This window comes from Gymnogyps californianus, chromosome 1 (assembly GCF_018139145.2).
Source record: "Gymnogyps californianus isolate 813 chromosome 1, ASM1813914v2, whole genome shotgun sequence".
Taxonomy (NCBI): Eukaryota; Metazoa; Chordata; class Aves; order Accipitriformes; family Cathartidae; genus Gymnogyps; species Gymnogyps californianus.
The window spans coordinates 32,052,773-32,073,509 of record NC_059471.1 but is presented as its reverse complement, the minus strand read 5'-3'; the positions used below and the strand labels follow the sequence as shown (position 1 = coordinate 32,073,509).

The window sequence follows — 20,737 nt, the reverse complement described above, 5'->3', positions numbered from 1 at the left end:
CTCCCCTCACGACCGCGGCTCCGCGGGCCCTTTAAAGCCACCTCTTCCACACACACGCACACACACCAGTCCTCGCCGGCTCGTCCCCTCAGGCGAGCCCGCCCGCAGCGGGGGAGCGAAGCGGGGCGGGGCCCCGCATTCCCCAACGGCCACCCCGGCTGAGGGGAACGGGGCAGGGCTTTATAAGCGGCGGAGCAGCGGCGGGCTGGCGGTTTGGCGTGGCGGCGGTGGGCGCGGAAGGAGGAAGGGGTCGAGGAGACCTCGGTGGTGAGTGGGGAGGTGGCAGCTGCTGGCTCCTCAGGTCGCGGGGAGTGGGGTGGGAGATCATCTCTCGTCCGGCCGGTGAGGCGGCGGAGTGTTATCTCTGAAGGAAGGTGGGGGTTTGCTGAGGGCACCCTCCAGAGCCTTCCACCCCCGAGGAGGGATGCGCCGCTTCCTTCTCTTCGTTGTTTTCCCCTCCTGATGCTTTTCACCTCAAGGCGAAGCCGGAGGGAGGTGTGCTTCGTTTTGTCGCTGAAAGGGAGTTTGTCGGTCCAGTCGTTGTTGCCTGCCTTTTGCCGCTTAACAGGTGTTGCTGTGTCCTCCTCGCTCCAGCTGGTTAAATAGGCTGGCAGTGCTGCTCAGGGAGAGACTGCTGCAGGCAATCCCTTTAGTTGCGGAGGGGGACTTTCACTGGCTGCCGTACTTGTAAGATAGCTGGTATTTTGCCACGATGGTTGCTAGCTTTAGCCCTGATTTTTTTATTTCTTTCTGATGATGCTTCACTGCTTGAATACAAAGTCTGAGCTCTGTGTCTGCAGTGTAATCCATACAGTTGGAAAGTATGGCTTGGATAACTGTCTTATACGTGCGTTACAGGTAATAACTCATTTAGCATAAGCCTTCTGTAACATTCAAGGGTCAAATCCATTTTAAATAGCTAAACCCACTGTAAGCTGGAGTATACCGTGTGCCTAGCAGTATTGTTCACCAATGAAGAATTTGGTATGTGACTTTTAAAGCCTGTTCTCTAACAGGGAAATATCTAAATATTTAAGTGATGCATTCTTTTATGGAACCTTGGCTTTTGATTTTATTTCAGTCACACTGCCAATTAAAAGCAATCAAACTTGCTTCTGACTTTTGCAAATAGTGTGTGGATGAATTGCTGTATTAACCAAACCCAGTGTCCTTTAGGGGTATTATCACCTCTGCTATCTTACGGATGTTCAGGGAACAACAATGTATATTTGGTAAGGACGATTTCTTTCTAGTAAAATTGGAGACCTCAATTTATTCTGTAATGAGGGCTGGACTCCGTTTTTAAGTAGTTTGCCAATTGAATTGTCAATTGCCAATGGAATTCTCCTAAGGAGGTGCTTACTATTTTTGTCAGTGTAGGGAAGAATTTCTGAGTAAGAAGCAAATGGAATTCACAAAATGAGACAGCTGAGGTGAAAGGGCAAAATTGCTTGGTGGTATGTTTTTTTGATTTTTTGGGGGGAGGGGGGGGGTGCAGGGATAAGCTCTGCCACTCTGCTTTAATTTCTTCCTGTAAGAATGGAAAGCTAGAAGGAGGGATGCAAGGCAGAAATAAGTGGAAAGACTCAGATGGTTAGTTTGGCCTGAATAGCAGGAAAGGAAACTAGTAGGCCTTTCAGAGGCACAAACCTTGATAGTGCTATGTAAGGCCTTCACCTTGGAATATGTCAAAAGAACAGTGTGCTATAAAATCTCTGCATTAGGGTATCCTATACGTATATCAACACTTCAGCTAATGTTAGTAAGCCTGTGTATGAATTGAAAACTTTGGCTGTGCTTGCATACTTCTGCATTGTGTCAGTGCCCCAGAGTTACATAGAAAAACTGAGTAGTGTTCATTGCCTCGGCAGAGTGAAATACAAAATAAACAAAAGTGCAGATATGTTTTAGTTTTTTCAGTGTTATGGTATTTATGATAGATGAAAATTTGTTTTAATGTGTTGAGGGAAAAAGTTAACTGTATTTTCAATTTTGAGAAGTTTCTCAAAAGCAAAGATCATGTGTGTGGCTGATAGTGGGGAAACTGAGCTTGGCTTTGTCTCCGTTAATTAAATGATCTGCCATTAGTCATGGCAGGACAGGAATATGAGGAAATTGGAGCTGGAAGTGGCCTGCCTCTGGCACAGTGTCATACCTATGTAGTTCTGCTGCTTTCATATTGAAAAGCTGGCATAGTCTTTGCCCGTGGCTCCTGGTCTCTGTACTGCACTCTCTTTGGCAATATAGTGGGTGCCCTTATTTGCCTTTTCTTTGGTTTTTTTACATCAGTGGTGTTCTCTGCAGTGGCCTAAAGAGTAAGATGGATTTCTGTGGGCTTGGTTGTTGAGTATTTGAAATTGTGTGCTTTGAGCTCCTACGGGTTTTTTATTGTATTGACTGTCAGAAGACTGAAGACCCAGGTAACCCCTTGTGAAATAAAGAAGACAAAAGGAAAACTAGGGCTGCAGTAACTATTCAGGCATGCTCAGCGTCTGCAGCTTCTGTTAATTTGGACACTGGATTATTGCCACTTCTAGAGGAAGTGACCAAAGAAGGTTCATCTTTACAAAAGGCGGTGCTAAGTGACTGGTGTATTTGGATATTTTCCTGCTGGGCAGTACAGATGAATAAGAGTAGCTGGGAATCGAAGTGCCAAGGGAAATAGTTTCAAGTACAATTATTCCACAGAATTAATTGGCAAAAAGATAACTGCAGGATCCAATGTTTCGGAGGATATTATAGAAAATGGGGAATGGAAAGTATTTATATTATGAGGAAGGGGAAGGATAAACTGTAGAGAGACCTACATGGTTTTGGGAAGGGCAATCTTGTATGGGCTGGACTAGTCTGGTTTTGCAGTTTTTATCTAAGATAATTGGATTACTTTAGCATTTTGCAAAGCATATGCTGTAGTTAATTGATTTGTGGTCACTTTGTTAAATTCACTCAATTGACTTTCAAGTTAGAGCAGCCTTTTTTACTGTAAAAGGCCTTATGCACCTGATTACACTATTTTCATATAACGTTCACAAGAATGAATATTCTGAACACTGGTAGCAGAAATAGGCCTTAATGTATGTGTGTCTATTTTCTGTTCTGGTGTACCAGCTCATGTTAATGTTGATACCAGGAAAAAAAAGGGACAGAAGTTTGGTAATGACTGTCGTAAAGTTCCATTTGATTGCAGAGTGTAGTCACACTAATTCAGCTTGGTAGGAATCACTGGAGGCTATTCACTGCAGTGCTCCTTAAGATCATGCCTGGGAGACAAACTACTTAAACCTGTCATGGTGAGGATAGTGGTGGCCCAAATATATAGTAGAGGTACTGATTTGAACCCAGATGTCTTTGTGCAGTATTACTGACTTTCTTCTGATTGTCAAAGGTATTAAATGTTTTTACCAATAGCATGTTTGGAAGGTCCGTCTTAAATGGACAAGGCACAAAGTTTTATTAAATGTTAGCATATATATTTATATAACAGATGTACTTATAGAAGTATTAAATCATTGTCTTATTTCACAGAAAGAAGAATTAATAATGTCAGCACTAAACTGGAAGCCCTTTATCTATGGAGGTTTAGCATCAATCACTGCAGAATGTGGTAAGCTTTTCCTTTAACTGTTTACATGATTTCCTTTACTCAGATAGTCCCTTTTAAAACAAGCTTGGTTCCATGCTACCAGTGACACAGTAGCATATGGTGGCCTACAGCATAGGAGTTTTTTTCTTTAATGCTGACTGAAGAGTTGCTCAGAACTTTGTTACAATGTCAGAACACTTCTGTCTGTAAACTCAAGTCCCATGTGAGTCTTGTTTTTTATACAAACGTTGCCTTTGGATTCTATTGTTGGTGTTTGTTGATCTGTTCCTAGAGGGTGGTCATAAGTATATGCAGCTTTTGTTTTGCTGGAGTAGACAAGTTAAGCTCTTCACTTGTAAAATTTTTCTCTTAGCTTTTCTGAGTGGCTGTGTTGCAGTTTAAATTCCCTTTTCTTGAATGTGAGTGGCTGATTAGATTTGAACACTTAAATTCAGTTAGTGTGCAACATAGAATAATTGCTATAGTGAGACAGTGCACCTGATGTTTTAGTGCCTACTCTAAGGACAAACCTAAAATACTAACATCCTTTTAAAGTCTTATCTGAAATGCACGTACATGAAAATAAAGGAAATCTGGTTTTTCATAGTAGCAGAACATAGTGTGACGTGTGGTGGGTTTGCATGTGAAGTCTGTCTAATAAAGTAGATGTAGTATAAAATTACACTTAAAACTACTATTTTGTTTTCCTTTTCTACCTTCTCTTATGAACCCTGTTCAAACTTGAGTTTGAAACCTCTCTTATTTGACTTGACTGAATGTGGCCAGTAATGCTAAAAGCTTTGTGAGGAAGACAAGCAGTTCATAAAAGCCTTACTTGTCTGGTAAACCTCATTAGAACAAATGTAGTTAATCCTGACTCCTATTAGTGTTTAGGTGAGTATTGAATGTTGAGGTGGTCCCTTTCCTAAAGACAAGCTCTGGAGGAATATGCTTTCTAAACCCTTTTGTAAAGGGAGGATGGAGAGTATGAACTTGATGTAGCAGTAGGCTACAGGAAAGCAGTAACAGAAATGGGTACTGCTGCTATGGCTTTTTTAGATTCTAGACTAGAATCTGTACAGCTTGTCCTATGGAATTTATTTCTTTGCCTTCAATGAAATGCTCTTCAAAGGTGCTGGTAGAATACACATGCAAACTCTGTACTTGATTGTGATTGCAGAGTCCTATTCAGTGTGGCTGTTTACAACCAGGCAATACCATGTTGCCTGAAAACATAGTGAATGCAAAATGTAAACATAGGAAGTAGGTAGGGTGTCTGACAAGCCTTTAGAAGAAACAAGGTGACATAAAATGAGCCACTTGTTTAAAAGAAAGTCTTGGTAAGAGACTTTTTTTCCCCAGGAGTATTTTTATATATTTTAGTATATAATAAACGCTGCTGTTTCTTATATCATGTTCTTTGTTGTCTTTGGTTAGGTAAGTACTTGATTAATTTTCTCTCTGATTTTTCTTTAAGGTACTTTCCCCATTGATCTGACTAAAACACGTCTGCAGGTTCAAGGTCAAGTTAATGATGCCAAATATAAAGAGATCCGCTACCGTGGAATGGTGCATGCGTTAGTCAGAATATGCAGAGAAGAAGGACTGAAAGCCTTATACTCTGGGTAAAATTAACTGACTTGCAGTAATGGTTTATGAACAGTATTTTGATAAGTATAAGCACATAGGGTGTGAGTTCTTGGGTTTCAGATTTACAAGGTATTTGGTTAGCCTCAATTAATCTGGAAGTTGAAAGCCCAAGCTTAGATTGCTTCAATCTTTGCATTCTGCAATAGCATTTCATGTCTAAAAAAAACCCAAAACCTTGAAAAAACCCCAAAACCTAAGCATAAAGTTATTCTATACAATGCTGCTATGGCTGTTCCATCTCCCAGTTAGAAGAAAAATTGAATTAACCTTTTTGTATAAACGGGCATACTTTTCTTTAAAACATGCAAGATGGTGGGGGAAAGATGTAATCTGCAGATTACATTTCAGACAAGCTTGCCAGTTATTTTATAGATCACAAGTTGAGGCATGCTCTAATAGTAATCCTTCCACAGTTCATTCATGTTCTTGCAGGCTTTATTTAAAAAAAAAAAAAACCAAACCACACAAAACCTTCTTTTGTCTATAGTGAGTTTAAATTGTTGATTTAAATGAACAAACCTTTCTCTGGTAGATATCTTGTGTTCAGTCTCTCCTGCTCTAAAAAGTATTTGCTAATCAGTCTTGCAATTTTGAGCATAAATATTATCACTGCCTATTTTTACAGGATTGCACCTGCAATGCTACGGCAAGCTTCATATGGAACTATAAAAATAGGCACTTACCAGAGCTTAAAAAGAATGTTTGTTGAGCATCCAGAAGGTGAGTGGGTTTTTTCAATTTAATTGAGGACTGTTTTGCTTGAAGCTGGTTGTTTCCATTTGGTATCTTAATGTAGCGGTTTGAACAAGTCTACTGAGAAGACATTCCTTGTAGCAATTACAACAAAGTGAGTCAGCAAGGAAGACTTGTCAGAGCAGGTTTTTTATGGCCTCTGTAATTGGCGCTCTCTCTGGTTGAAGGAGGCGTGGCATCATCCTGCCCTTATGCATCTTAAGCTTTGTAAATCTGCAGCTAAACTCTTTTTCTTTGTTTATGGAATAGATGAAACCCTGATGATAAATGTTCTATGTGGCATTCTTTCGGGAGTAATCTCATCATCTATTGCCAACCCTACAGATGTCTTAAAGGTAATTATATGTTACGTAGAGTTTGTCCTCTCCTTGAGGAAATGCAGAATCTCCTGATAAATATAGGATTTGTTGGTTTGTAACCCTATTTATTCTCATCTCTTAACTTTAAAAAATCAGTAACATCCTGAATTCTTGGAACCTCCTTCTGGTCCATACTAATTATTTGGAAGTATGCACTAGGAAACTGATGGCTGGGGAGGCAGTTGGACCCATATAACTTTTTCTGGGGGTGGGGAGAGAATAATTTAAGATGACTCTTTTTAACTTTCATGCTATAGTGTTTGTGTGGAAGCCACACTGCATATTTCATCTACACTTCTTGGTAACACTGTTATACTAGGATGTTTCTAGAGCTCAGAATAGGTGAAGATAAATTTGGAGGCAAGAGTTTCAGTGAGTGCTACTTGTACTGTATGATTCTGAAACCTGCAGAGAGGCTTTGCAATCCAGTGTCCCATGGAAATAGTGTTCCAGCATCAAAGAACTGGTGAAATGATCACCTCTTTAAGCAGCTGTTAGCTTAATGATAGTCAATGACCTCCCTTCCAGTTACTTGAAAGGGTTGATGGTATTTCACTTAAAAAAAACTGTATCATGTGACTTACATGGCTGCCTCTAATGAAAAATTCAAGAAAACTCTTTCTGTTCTTCTAAAACTACTAAAAACTTAATCCTTCATAGGGCTAGTGTGGTTATGTAGAGGCATTTTAAAGATAAGCTTCTATTTCAAGTGTGGCTTCCATTAGCTATTTCCCAAAATTATGTCCATATGCAAACTTGCTTGTCACCAAACTTGTATTTGGTAGTTACTATGGCAGGTTCCCAAGGACATTCTTAGAAATCCACAGGGTTGAAGACCATGGTTCTTGCTAGCTGAAACCTTAATCTTTTTAACCTTCCATTTTAACATGTTCCTCTGAGAACACTGTAAAGGACATTCTGCAGAACCCATCTGTCAGTCTAATCTAAGTGGCATAGTGTACTAGTACAGAAATAGAAGTGACTTAATGCAGTTAAGAACTACACCATGTACTCGTTCAAAATTAGCAGCTGCATTTGAATAGTTAAGGCACTTCAAAAGATTGCATCATGGTTATGATAATGTCAGCTATTAATTTGTATTCAAAGAGAAGTTGACTTTACTACTTAAAAGATTGTAACTTAAAATGGTAATAAAAGTGTATTAAACTATTATCGGTTGTATGCTTGAAAAGTATTTATTTTCTAATTTTACCTTCAAATGTATCTCAGATCAGAATGCAAGCCCAAGGTAGTGTGATTCAAGGAGGAATGATGGGCAACTTCATACAGATCTACCAAAAGGAAGGCACTAAAGGATTATGGAAGGCAAGTTTTTTGAACTATATCCTACACTTCAGGTACACTCTTTTGCTCAACTGAATTTCATGTACTTCTACAATATTCTCAGCCAAAATATGGAGAAGTCAGTAGCTAATATGTATGTAGTTTGTCATGACTACTTCACTGCTGGTGTCTCCGTGCATTTTGACAAAGGGTTACTGCCAGTCTTGTGTTCACGGATTAGCCACTTCTTAAAAAAGGGGAGTCAAATGGAGGCTTAAATTAGGGTGACTGGCTCTAGGACTAGTTCAACAACCCTTTGCAAGACACCTCTCAGTCTGTATGCTCTGCTCTTTTTAAAACATACACTAAAGAACATTTGGAAGTAAAGGTACTAATGAACATCCCCTCTAGCTCAGGAATTCCTGTACTCAGTCTTGTAGGTTGTCTCTATGCCAATTACAGTCAGTGACTGTATAACAACTGAAGACCAAGAATGGACGATTGTTCTGAAACAGCTGGAAAATAGAAATGTTTTTCTATTAGTGTGCTTTTCTCTGCAGAGTTTCTTGAGCTCCATTTTTCTGTTCATCTTCCTTATTTTGTCTGGTTTTCAGTTAGCAGTGAGGGGAGTCAGTGTCACCTGGTTGAGGTCTTACCTGACTGTTGATGTAAGAATTTGGATGTCCAGCAGAGATGGAGTAGCATAAAGGAACTGAAATTGCTGTTCAGTGTGGAAAAGGGATTTATCTATTAATTTGAATTTGCATTTTTTGGAGCACATACATCTCAGACTTGTACTAATTAGCCTTATTTGAATTCACAGCGTTCTTAACACATTCATGGTGTGTTGCTTTGTATTATAAAAGCTAGACTTTTCTGATGGTGCACAAAAGTTAGCTTTAAATTTCAACTATATCCTTTCTTTTGACAGGGAGTATCATTGACAGCACAGAGAGCTGCTATTGTTGTTGGAGTGGAACTGCCAGTATATGACCTTACCAAGAAGCACATAATTATGTCTGGATTTATGGGAGATACAGTATATACTCACTTCCTGTAAGTTTGTGTAACTAACTGTTTGCATGGCTCATCATTGGTTAGTTCTCATTATGGAGGATGAATCTTTTGATTTTTCTGTCATCAGTCTAGATGTAAATATACTTCTGATGTGTTTATACTCTTTAATGCAATAGCATGTCAAATGGTAGCACATAGCATGGAAGCTAATTTTATTTAGAGTTTGGATTTAACTTTCTTTTGAATATGGAATTTTGCTTTGTGGATGGTCTGAATCATTCAGCTTTGCAAATTGAGGTTAGAGGAAAGTTCCAATCAAACATTTGCTATTCTGAGGCACAAACATCTGTTCAAGTATACAGAAACCCTATATAAGGGCTGTATATAAAATCTTCAAGATGATGCTTTATAGTAAATCAAAAATAATTTTTCACATCTATTAGCTGATGTAATTTTTAACTAAAAGCATTAAGCACTCATTATTACGACATGTTTTCTGGGGAGGGGGAATTCTTGTGCATCTTTAAATGTGGTAGGTCAAATTTCATTAAACTTTTCTTTTATTAGCTCAAGTTTTACTTGTGGGTTAGCTGGAGCCCTTGCATCCAACCCAATTGATGTTGTGAGAACACGCATGATGAATCAGAGAAGCCAACAACATGGAGGACACTCAAACTACAAGGGTACTTTGGATTGCTTGTTACAAGTAAGTAGTTCACATATCAACACAAGTAGAAACTGGTGCCATCAAGCAATGATTTTGGTGTAGAACTTGAAATTGTTCTAAGTTTCCCTAGAAATTAATCCAAGTAACTTAGATACGCTTTTTGCCCTTGTGCTCAAAAGGACTGTACTGCCAATAATGCACTTGGTGTGAAAATTATCTACTGTCTTGACAGAAGGGCAGGAAGAAAGCATGTACTGCAGGCAGTTACTTCCTTTTGGTACTTGGATGAGTAGACTAAGCCTCTCAGCAGCACTGTCTCTTACTTAACTTTTTACAATGTTAGGATATTGATAGGAAACGATAATTTCATAGGTCAGTTCTTCTGAACAATATCATCTGGGGCAGATGGTTTTCTCTGTTGCTTATTGCATAATGGAAAGTCTAGTACAGCCAAAGGCAACATCAGTCTCTGATTTAGATTATTTTGGCTTGGTTTCTTCAATCCGTAAATTGAGTATGAGGTGGGAGTGTGATGGCCTTCTACATGGAGAAGAGAGGATAGGAAGCTGTTGGTGTCCAAACTGTTGACTGAACAGTCCAGTCTGTGTAACAGTCCAAGTCACACTGTCCAGTGCAATTTTGTGAAGTCCATAAAGCAAACTGGAAAATTTCAAGGGGGTGCCTAACATGAGCTGCAGGTTTACATGCAGCTCTCCGCAAGGTTTTTGAAACAAAGAAGTCCAGGAATGCAATTTGGATGAATCTGCGTTGGGTACTAAGTGACATGGACTGCGTCTTTACCTGCCAGGTAATGCTGCAGGCATTACTAGTCTTGGCTTTATCTAGTGAAATGTTTCCTTGTCCCATCATACAATATATTTAAATCAAGGTTACAGCACTAAGCAATCCCCTTCAATGGTATAGAATCTTGTTAGCTGAGGTGCTATTTAGATTTCTCACTAATAAAGAATTACATTATTGTGTTCTTGCTGTGGTTTTTTTTCCAGACATGGAAGAATGAAGGCTTTTTTGCTCTATATAAAGGGTTTTGGCCAAACTGGTTAAGACTTGGTCCTTGGAATATCATTGTATCCTTTTTCAAAGGTGTGCAAAACTATTAAGCTAGCCATACAACAGCAAGTATTGACAGACAGTTTCATGGAATGCTCAGTGTGGAAAGTGTCATGTCAGCACAAATATTCCTTTTTTGTGAATGGAACATTGTGTAGCTGACCATTTTCTTAGGCAATTGCTGCTGGTCAGATTGAATTTGTGATTCACACAGAGTGAGTATTAGAATGTGAACTTGCAAAACATTTTTCTGTTCCTCCAATTTCATACCTGTCCATTTCCTTAGTTGGAGCCTAGTTTTAAATAAAATTGACCAGATGAGTTAGGAATGGGGGCTATTTCTAGAACTGGGGAAACTGCTGGCAGTTAGCCATGAAATCTTTTGTGTTTATCTTAGTCTCACACAACCTGGTTCGTGTTTCAAGAGTCAAGTCATTGGAACCCTGGGAAGTGGGTTGGTAGTAATGTTTTGGTTTGTTTTTTTTTTTTTTACCATGAGCAAACCTACTTTAGCTTATCAGAGCTAAGTGAGTAAAGTCTCTAAGGGCTTTCTAGTACCCTCCTGCCTCCTCAGTCCTGTGTTTAAGACACTGAGGAACAGGGATGCGAAAGCAGTTGGCATCACCAGCTGTAAAGCTTTTGATGTAAAGGAGTGCCCTGAAGCAAGTTTTATTGTTCTGCGTAACAAAAACAGTCAACCCAGCACCATTACATAGGAGAGAACTAAGAGAAGAGCAAAGTTTCACACAGATGCTGCTGTCCTTTAGTAGTGAAGTGACCATTTTGCACTGCGTGAACAGGAAACAGTTTTCCTTAATCAGCTGTTCCAGTTCTTTCTGACATATGAACAGCTGAAGAAATTAGACTTCTGACATGCTGTATACTGAATTCTGTTAATGTACTGTTTGAGTTTAGAGCAACTTGTAAGTTATCCCGAGTATCTGCTCTTTATTGTCTGAGATGCTGGCCAAAGGAAGAGGTCATTACAAGACTGTTGTGAATGAGAACAACCTGGAAGTGGTTTCAAGGCAAACGGGCTCCCATAACAATGGCTTGCTCACGTGATTCAGTGGATGACGTGCGTTATTTTCTAGACTGAACCAAGCATGGTGGAATACCTTCTGTCAACTGTTTAAGTGTTCTTGAATGTGAAGATGTGTAATGCAACTTTATGCTGTTGAGACTCAGGTGCACAGTGTTCATAGGTGTAAGAGACAAAGAACAATCCTTCTGTAAAGGAAGATAGGTAGTACCAAGGAGCTGGGCTTTCCCTGTTTTCAGAAGCGTGTACAATTTGACTGTAATAGTTTATAGTTTCTAATTAACTGGAGGTGTCACAAGACATCTTTGCAGGCTTTCAGGTCAGCAAAATACCTGCTGCAATACAAAATCTGCTTCTGGTTTTAGAGCTTTCCTGTGTTTGAAGTCCGTGGATGTCTGCATAATTTGCTGGGAATTGTCCAGCTTCATTTGAAAGTGTGGTTGCTACAGTTGTCAGTTTTGCATAGCTTGAGGAAAGGTTTTTTTTTTCCAATGTATCAGTCTTGATTTTCAGCATAAGTGGTTCTTCAACGTATTCATATGTAAATTGCAAGTAGGAATGAAGTTCAAACAAGTCCATGCTCATCTGCCTATCTTGCAGAGAAATTTCCCATGCTTCTTCCATTGTTGGGAAGAACTACTTGTAATGGTTACTGGCTGTTACGTATCATCTGAAGGATGCAAGTTTTACACTGAGCAGTTCAGGCTGTGTCACGTAGGTACCTGTGTGAAAAGAACCAAACCCCTCCAAAGGCGAGTCGTCTATAAAGACCGCTTTCCTTCTTTAAAAAGACACCCAAACCCAGAACTACTCAGCACTTTCATATAGCAGACAGGCCCAGGTTGCTGTTACATGCAAGTAAGCACTTTATGTAGAAATCAACCACAACTTCATTAAAGCATTACTTCTTGGGTTAAATGTATATCAAAACTTCAGGGCCATTAACTAAACAGTTACGTCAAGGTTCTTATTAAATGCTGCTGTTGAATTCCAGGAAAGGAAACGTGTGAGATGCAAGTCATACGATGGTCCTTCTGTGTTCACAGGGGGTAGCAAAGCAGGATGCACAGCTTTGCCTTTTTGTGGCATTTTGTTAATCTCTTAAACACTTGTGGTTAATTGTACATTCCACTTAAGGAAATTTCATTGTGACTTTGAAATTACTATAATCACTTGAAATTACTAATTTTGAATTCACAAATGGATTTTTAAATGCACAAGGCACTTTCTTTCCTAAGGCACAATGTTTTTCTATGTATATGGGTATGCTTACATGCAGTGTTTTTCCTTACAGCTGTTTCTATGCTTTAATAGAAATATTTGTAAATATTTTTGTACACTATGTAAACTAAGTGTATGTTTTACATTTTTAAGCTCATTAAAAGTTTTAAAATCATGATGTAATGACTCTGAACTGCTTTCAGTTTCTAAGTTTCAAATGGGGGAGGGGGATGGGTGGGTTTTGAAATACTTCAAAGTGATTAACAAAGGAAAGCTGTTGCTGGCATTGAACTGTTACTGGTTATTTAGCCAAGGCAGACTAAAGTTGCTGTATTAAAAGCTTGCCTTCCTGTAACTTACTGCCTGAGTGATGCGTATTAACCATATGTTTTCATTGTTCTCTGGCATATCTTAAACTGCAAGACCATTTTCCCCCTCTATTATGAAAACTGCTTGGTCTGGAACAGATCAGTCAGCTTAGTTTTGTGTAGCAGCAAAATTATGTTTATTACATGTGTAACCAGCGTGCATTTCTGGAGTTCGTGTGTGGCAGCACGAGTCTGACGGATGCAGCTCTGAGGGGATGAGGAACCTGCTGGTTTGGAGTAACAGAGTGGGAGCACCCTGCACCAGTTGCTCTGTGGGGAAGCTGGAGAGGGACGGATGGCCAAGACGGACTGTGAAACCATCTGCTAAGCACAGAGGGCATCAAAACAGTGCAATGGGAGTTCAGGATCTCAGCTGAAGGTGACTGCTGCAGTGAATACCTCACGCTCTTCAATTCAGACATGCCTTTAGTTAGGATTTAGTTTAATGTGTGATGATAAAAGGTTTAAGTTTACAAAAACTAACAGCAAACCAAAGATAATGAAAGGTGTTTCCAAAGTAAAGCATGAATTCTGCAGCAGGTTCTGAGGCATGGTGGAAGGAGCAGCTCTGATTAATGGGTGATGCTGCAGAAAATGGAACCAGTTCTGTAATGAGGAAGTTGGGTGGTGATGTAAAGATGTGTATGCTGTCACGATGGAGGGCTGCCTCCCTATACTGTATCAATGCTCTCCTGACCCTTGAAGGAGAGCCACTGGAGCTAACACATAGGAAAAGGAATGGTAGCTCCCTGCCCTGGCCTGCTTCAGGGTTGGTCATGAAAGGGAAGAGCAGAGGTGGGGGGAGATGACAGTCCCCTCTGGGTGGCAAGGCAGATCTGACGGCATCAGGTGCTCCTGTGCTTCACTTACCCATTTCAGGGGGACTTTAGTTGTCATGTTAGATTAAACTAGATCAAAAACACTGCTGCAAAAGCAAGTCTTGGTTATTAACACAAATGTTTTGGTATGGTTGAGTTTGGGAGCAGAGAACTGCTGCCCAGGAGAAGCATGGCTGGCTGCGGTGGGAAGGTGGCCCGGAGGGAGGTGCCGTCAGCAGGGTTGTCCTGCGGCCGGCCTGCCTCCGCCGCCTCGGGAAAGAAGGCTCCAGGGAATGGAGGGGACGAGTCGGCCGCCAGCCCCGGCCTTTCTCCAGACGGCCCTCCGGTGTGCCCTGGAGAACCGCAGACGTGCGGACGCCCTGAGCGGGAACTTCCCCGGGGTGAACCGGGGGACGCGGAGCGCGCGCGCCGGCGCCGCACGGTGGCCAGGCCCGGCGATGCCGCAGCCGCCTGCGCTCCTCCCCGCCGGCAGGGGGCGCCGTCCCGGCCAGCCGCCGTTCGCTCGCTCGCCCGTTCCCTCGCTCTCCCCCTTCCGCCCCTCGCTGACGCACTTCTCCTTCCCACCAATGACGCTGCTGCCACGCGACGCGGAGCGCGCTGTGCCTCCCCCGGAAGCGCCGCCGCTCTCCTAAGCGTTCTGCCCCGCTCCCCGTCTCGGCCCGGCCCGGCCCGGCCCGGCCGCCGCTCACCCCGCCGCCGCCGCTGCCGCCAGCATGGCGGAGCCGCCGCCCGCGGAGCCGGCGGGCAGGGAGGTGCGGGACCGCCTGAGCCTGTGGGACCGCCGCCCGCAGCCCGCCGCGCCGCTCAGCGACCGCCAGACGGACTCGGTGTTGGAGCTGAAGGCGGCGGCGGAGAACCTGCCGGTGCCGCCCGAGGTGAGGCGGCAGCGCTGCCCGGGCCGGACGGAGGAAGGGAGGGCGGGCGGGCGGGAGGCGCCGCGGTGCCACGTCGCCAGGCGGCCGGGGGTGCCGGCCCGGCCCGACCGGCTGGGGCCTGCGGGGCCGCCGCTCTCCCCCGGTTTTTACGGGCCTCAACAGCGTTTTGAGTTGTAGCGGGGTTTCAGGCCGGCGGGGCCCTGAGCCCTCCCCCCGCTGCGCCCACAGCCGCTTCCCCAGCCCGTCGCCCCGTTTCGCCTCCCTCGGGAGGGCTCGCTCTTCCTTCAGCCTTCCCGAGGTGCCTCATGCCGCCGTGCTGCCCGCCCGCCCTGGCTTGCAGGGGGTTTGTAGGCGGCGGTGGCAGCTTTCCTCTTAAAATCCACGGGGCTTTCTCTGACTGTCCTTACTACTTCCCTCAGTTCATCAAAGTTTGCTCTCTTGAAATTGAGAGCTTTAGTTGTGGCATGACGTGGTTTTGGTCCTCTTAATTTGATCCTGATCAATGCATAGCTGCTGGCACCAGTGTTATTTCCTGGTACAACTTACAGATGATTCAACGAGCTGTGTAAAGCCGGAATAGTGGTAAAAAGCATAATAATTTGTCATTACCATGGAAGGTGTGGTGTCCCACTCAATTATAAAATATCAAACCCTGACAAGGTGATTATGAATGCTCCCTTGTCTGCAAAGAGAAGGGGAATGAAGTGTTTGCATTCCTTAACTGCACTTCTCATGGGAGGTTTTGTATTTGAACAGGATCATAGCACAAGATACAGTGCCATAAAATCAACAAAGTTGCCTCTCGGCAAGTGTCTGAAAGGTCAAAATAACAAAGAGAAGGGGGCAAAGCAATTCCTTCCTGAAATGCACCTGTTCCATTTCATGCTTCCTGGTTTCTTTTTTGTGTAAACTGTATGCAACTGTACTAAAGTAAATATTGGCAGGCATCCAAAATGATTGTAGAAGGATGTGCTGCTATTGGAGGGTGTTCTTAAGAATTTGAAACAGCTTTGCAACAAGGCAGGTACCGTATTTGCCAGTCAAGGCAACAGGGATGCAGAGACATTGAGTACTTCAGCTGGTCTTGGCTCCTGCTGAAGTGGGTTGGGACAGTGGCGTCTCGGCTGTCCTGAAAAAGCGGGCTCTGATAGACTCTTCTTTTCCTCAGTAGTAGTCACAAGAGAAACGCTGGCTCCCCAGCTAGGGTCCTGCCTGTTTTGGAGGGCGGGGGGGAGAGATATGTGGAAGTTGAACAAGATAGGTCAATCTGTCTTTTCTCAAATAGTTGAAATCCTGATTGTTCTTGCTTTGCCGAGTTAATATTACCAGGCAATGAATATTTTACTAAGCGAATAATTTTCTGGAGAGATACCAATTTGTGTTGAAGTAGTGTTTTCTGGTTTTATGTTACTGATGTTCTCAGTAATAGAAAACATGCTTTACTTGTCAAGTGAATTAAAAAAGGTATTACATTAATTAAGAGTATATAATGATATTTGTTTTCTTGAATTAATTTCTTCCATATAAGCTAATTAATAGTCTCCAATCATACTTAAGTACAATTTTTCTCAAGTTACTTTTTTCCATATTTTTCTTGCTTAAAAAAATCATCCTGGCCGATAATTCCTGTTCAGCAGAGCTATTCCTTGTCTTCTAAAAAAGCCTTTCTTTTTAGCTTGACTTTTTCATTAAAAAGCATTTGAAAGTATATGAAACACTGTTTCCTGAATAAATTCTGGCAGTGTTCAGTCTTGAATTGTCTTTGAATATCTGGCAAAAACATCTGATAAATCCCGTGCAGTGGTATTGCTATGTAGTGTAGACAACAGTGGCCTTTATTTTTGCTTCTGTGTGCGTTCTGAATTCTTATGTTCTCAGATACTTTTCTAGTGCATTTCTCTGGGTATAGAACCAGTTAAATTGGAAATTAAAGTATAGCTCATCAGTATGTCACGTACATGTACACTCAGTTTCTGTTCTTACACAAACGTGTACGTATATAAAATACTTTATAATATTTTCTGACTAAAAAAAAAATTGTTAGGTGTTTCTGAATATATAGATACGGTAGTTGTTGGTGTATTATCATATTGATAGATAAAAAGTCCCTTGCATTTGTTTTTTCAAAAGTACATGCCTGTAATTTTCTCAAGTTGATGCTTTGGATTGTGTTATTGTAGTTGAGCTGAATATACTAATTCTTAGTAAGTTCTCTAACTAAAGTTTGTGGGTTTTTGTGAGCAGCTTCCAATTGAAGATTTGTGCAGCCTAACATCCCAGTCGCTAACTGTTACACTGACAGCTGCGGTGCCAGAATCCACGGAGGATGTCCTCTTGAAAGGATTTGCCATACTGGGGATGGAGGATGAAAGAATTGAAACAGCACAGCAGGTAAGTGATGCTGAATAACCTCCAGGTTGCAGTAATCTTCCTCAGAGAATTCTGTGAGTTTTTGTGTCTCTTGCCTAGCTTTTGGTGGGTTTGTTAAATTTTTTGGGCCATTTTCAGGATGCATGAAGAAACTTGGAGGAAAAAATCATTGAAGTCTTAGCTTTTAAGTGACAGATACTTTTGCCTTTTCTAGTGGAGTCGTATGTGAGAGTAAGGCACCCCTTAAGTAAGGTGGTGTTGCTCATAATATAGAAGAATGTCGTGCCCCCCCCCCCCCTTCCTAATGTGACAGCCTTGTTCTTGTGCAAGTAAAACCAGATGAAATTCAGTCTTTCCCATTTTAATTTAGTGGAGGAGTAGAATATTTCAGTTGGAAGGGACCTACAACGAGGAGTTATAGTTTGTTTCCTTGATTAATAATTAAGTTCTGAAACAGCTCTGGTTTTAACAAAAGCTCATCTTCATTTCATAGATCTGATTTTTTTTTTTTTAAATTGACTGCATGTGATATCTGTATTGTTCACACCATAAAATCTCTTCTAGTTCTTCTCCTGGTTTGCTCAGGTACAAACACAGATGGATCAAGATGAAGGTGCCAAGTATAGGTATGTGTTCTTCCTCAGTTCCTTTCACTGTAAGCAATTTCAACCTTGAAGGACTTCATCTTGTCTGTATAATGTTGGCATGCATTTGGATTCAGCTGGCAGGGAATGGGGGAATGTGTTGGAACAGCTGAAGCTTTCCAAGGCAGTATGCCCCACTCCCATCCTAAAGGCTATTGCCCTTGTGGCAGAGCAGTTAAAAGGGACACAGATTTCCTGCTGAACTGCCCAGTATATTAAGACAGATTGAAATTAGTTTTGGCTTATAGACAGGGCTGTAGACAAAGGCAATCTAAGAGCTTTCATACGCCTTTTCAACTGCTGCTGCTATTAAAATGGCATCCTCTGAGGGTGAGACTGTGTAAGCAGGTGTGGCTGGTAGTCATTTCTGTTCTTGCCATTCGGTTCACCAGTGGCTATGGCTGTGATTCTGTATCTGCATTCCCTGCATTCCTTGACACTTTGCTCAGCTCCGGTTTTGAGACTTGGTATTCTCATCTATTTTTGTCCAACTGACTTTTCCGTCAGGCTCAGAAGAACCCCTTCCACTGACTTTTGCAGTTATTCCTCAAGAGTCTGAAGTACAGCTGAATGGCTTAGCCAAATCTGCTGATGGCTTTTATGGAAACTGGCTTGTGTTTTGAGACTTTACAAACTTGCCCTTGGCCACAAAGAGATGCTGCTGCACTCCCCTCTTCTGTTTTTCTCTGGTTTTCTTTGGTCTGCCTCTTCCTCTCTTGCTCTGATGTTTGAGGACATGACGGTTCTTAAAAGCAGAGATTTAGGCGTATACTGAGCCCATGAGATCATTAACAATCTAAAAAGAGCAGCACCCTTGCGCTTTGTCAGTTGACGTGTTCATAATAGCACACACAGATACTTAAGTGTGCCACGGATGCAGAGTGGTTTGTAGGATGGCCAATATGTAATTGTTTGCAGGAGGCCAGAGAAGCAGGAGGAAAACAAGTTGTTTGCATGTTGTACACTAAAGGGTTGCACACTACTACAGATAATTGTGATTTTACTTGCTGCTTTGTATGTGGTAAAGTAGAGCTTAGAAATTTTAGCTGACATCCAAGAGTAATTAATTTTAAATGATGTTTTAGTCAAGCTGAATGCTTGACACATTTAGTGATCATTTAGAATTTATATCTGCATTGAGCATTAGACAAACTTGGTGACATTAGATACTGGATCTATTTCATTTAAGCCTCTTTCAATCCTCACAATAAGTTTTGAATCCTCTGGATAATTTCAGCTACTTTAGGAGAGTAAAAGTAATTTCTAAATGGAAACTGAAAATTGCGTAGAGGAGACCCAAATTAACAGCCCTGTTGAAAGCAAGCAGGTAGAATTTGGCTCCTAGCGGTAGCCCGCAGTAGTCACTATGTTTGTGCTGTCCATTTAGACAGTATGCACGTGCTCTAGACTAGCTGTGGTGCATGTTGCTGCTTTCTGGGTAGGCTTGCTATAAGGAATGCCGGGGAAATGGAGTTACTGCAGTGGCTATTCCAAACCCCGTAGCTCTGTTATTTCAGTGGGTCACGAAATATCTGCTTATTGTGCACTCTTGCTTGATGCAAGTGGTCTTTTATTCCTAGAGAGGGAAAAGTAGTGGCAGCGTCCCTGCAGGCAGCTGAATTTGCACATGCGGAAAGTGAAATTTTACTTCTGTTATCTGTCGATTCTCTTTTTCTAGACAGATGAGGGATTACTTGTCTGGGTTTCAGGAGCAATGTGATGCTATCTTGAATGATGTGAATAGTGCCCTTCAGCACCTGGAGTCCCTGCAAAAACAGTATCTTTTTGTGTCCACGAAGACAGGAACGCTGCATGAGGCCTGTGAACAACTTCTGAAAGAGCAGGTAATCTTTGATAGGAGGATGACTGGAAACTTCTGAGGTACCATAAATGAAAGTTTCTTAGGCTGGGAAAACTTGTAAGCAGTGGTGACAATCCCCCCATTTGCTTTGGACCTTGTTTTTGGTGTGTTTCACCTGCAGCTAGGGTGTCAGACTCTGTGCAGTAAAATGTTCATTTTGTGTTGATATGCACTTTAGTCAAGAAAGATAGCTAGCTGAGGGGAGCTTTTGTAACTGATGCCTGACAAGTGGAAACTTTATTGAGATTAATAAGTCGTATCACTTATTGAGCTGGTTATTGCAAGAAGAAAGATTTTTTTTTTTTTTGAAGTTACTAGTGTATTTCCCAGATACTTTCTTTCTCCTCATGAACTGCTCCAACAGTGATAACAATGAACATGCCTTTTTAGCATGACTGGATAAGGGAGAACTTTTGAAGGCTCCAATTCTGAAATACAGGTTTTCTACAGTTCTCTAATACTGATGACAGCACTGCTATTTGTATGCAGTAGTATATCTGGAATGCTGACAAACCTGTAGAATATATGTTTTTAAATAGACTATTGAGAGTAATGTGTCTTTCCTTGGTAAGAGAGAGCAAGAGAGCACTGCTGTATTCTGCATCTTTTGTTGTACTTAGTTATAAGTTATCTAGAGCTAGTTTACACTGGTGTGTGCTGAGAGCTGAAAGGGAGGCTGAATAATTTTTTATATAAAAATATATATTTAAACTGCTTGCTAGATTGCTGATTTTCTTTCATTTATTGTTTCTTAATAGTCAGAACTTGTTGACCTGGCTGAAAACATCCAGCAGAAACTTTCTTATTTTAATGAGCTGGAAAACATCAACACAGTAAGTATTATTTCACTGTTAATAGTCTTAGAAAATGAAAGCGTACCAATCTTTTGAACTTTGTCGCCAACACTAAGTTACTCGGGTTCCTTACAATGATGCTTTGTCTCATTTTCCAAAGAAATTGAATTCCCCTACGCTGTCCGTGAACAGTGAAGGATTCATTCCCATGCTGGCTAAGCTTGATGATTGTATTGCATATATTTCATCGCATGTAAGTAATTCTGTATTGTTTTTAGTTAAATCTTAATAGTTTCAAAACTATGTATTCATACGATTTTTGTGATGGGTTTTTTTCCC

The 20,737-nt window shown here is 41.6% G+C and overlaps 2 protein-coding genes across 2 annotated transcripts in view; both read left to right on the top strand.

Moving 5' to 3' along the window:
- The first annotated feature begins 239 nt into the window (after positions 1-239).
- Positions 240-12,825, top strand: SLC25A30 (solute carrier family 25 member 30). The gene is made up of 10 exons (XM_050897390.1): positions 240-267; positions 3,526-3,604; positions 5,061-5,208; positions 5,859-5,953; positions 6,236-6,321; positions 7,576-7,671; positions 8,561-8,685; positions 9,214-9,352; positions 10,321-10,401; positions 11,215-12,825. The coding sequence occupies exons 2-10, from the start codon at positions 3,541-3,543 to the stop codon at positions 11,254-11,256; spliced, it is 876 nt and encodes a 291-aa protein (XP_050753347.1). The 5' UTR covers positions 240-267; positions 3,526-3,540; the 3' UTR covers positions 11,257-12,825.
- Positions 12,826-14,567: 1,742 nt separating this feature from the next.
- COG3 (component of oligomeric golgi complex 3) overlaps positions 14,568-20,737 on the top strand; it is a 31,988-nt gene continuing 25,818 nt past the window's right edge. The window contains exons 1-6 of the mRNA XM_050902701.1: positions 14,568-14,729; positions 16,974-17,120; positions 17,664-17,725; positions 19,422-19,587; positions 20,363-20,437; positions 20,559-20,651. Of these exons, the coding sequence (XP_050758658.1) occupies positions 14,568-14,729; positions 16,974-17,120; positions 17,664-17,725; positions 19,422-19,587; positions 20,363-20,437; positions 20,559-20,651 (705 nt within the window). The remainder of the gene's footprint in view (positions 14,730-16,973; positions 17,121-17,663; positions 17,726-19,421; positions 19,588-20,362; positions 20,438-20,558; positions 20,652-20,737) is intronic.

Coding starts and splice junctions, on each gene's coding strand:
- SLC25A30 (XM_050897390.1), top strand. CDS start 3,541: ATGTCAGCACTAAACTGGAAGCCCTTTATCTATGGAGGTTTAGCATCA. Junction 7,672..8,560: donor GCACTAAAGGATTATGGAAG/GCAAGTTTTTTG, acceptor TTCTTTTGACAG/GGAGTATCATTGACAGCACA. Junction 10,402..11,214: donor TTGGTCCTTGGAATATCATT/GTATCCTTTTTC, acceptor CAGCTGTTCCAG/TTCTTTCTGACATATGAACA.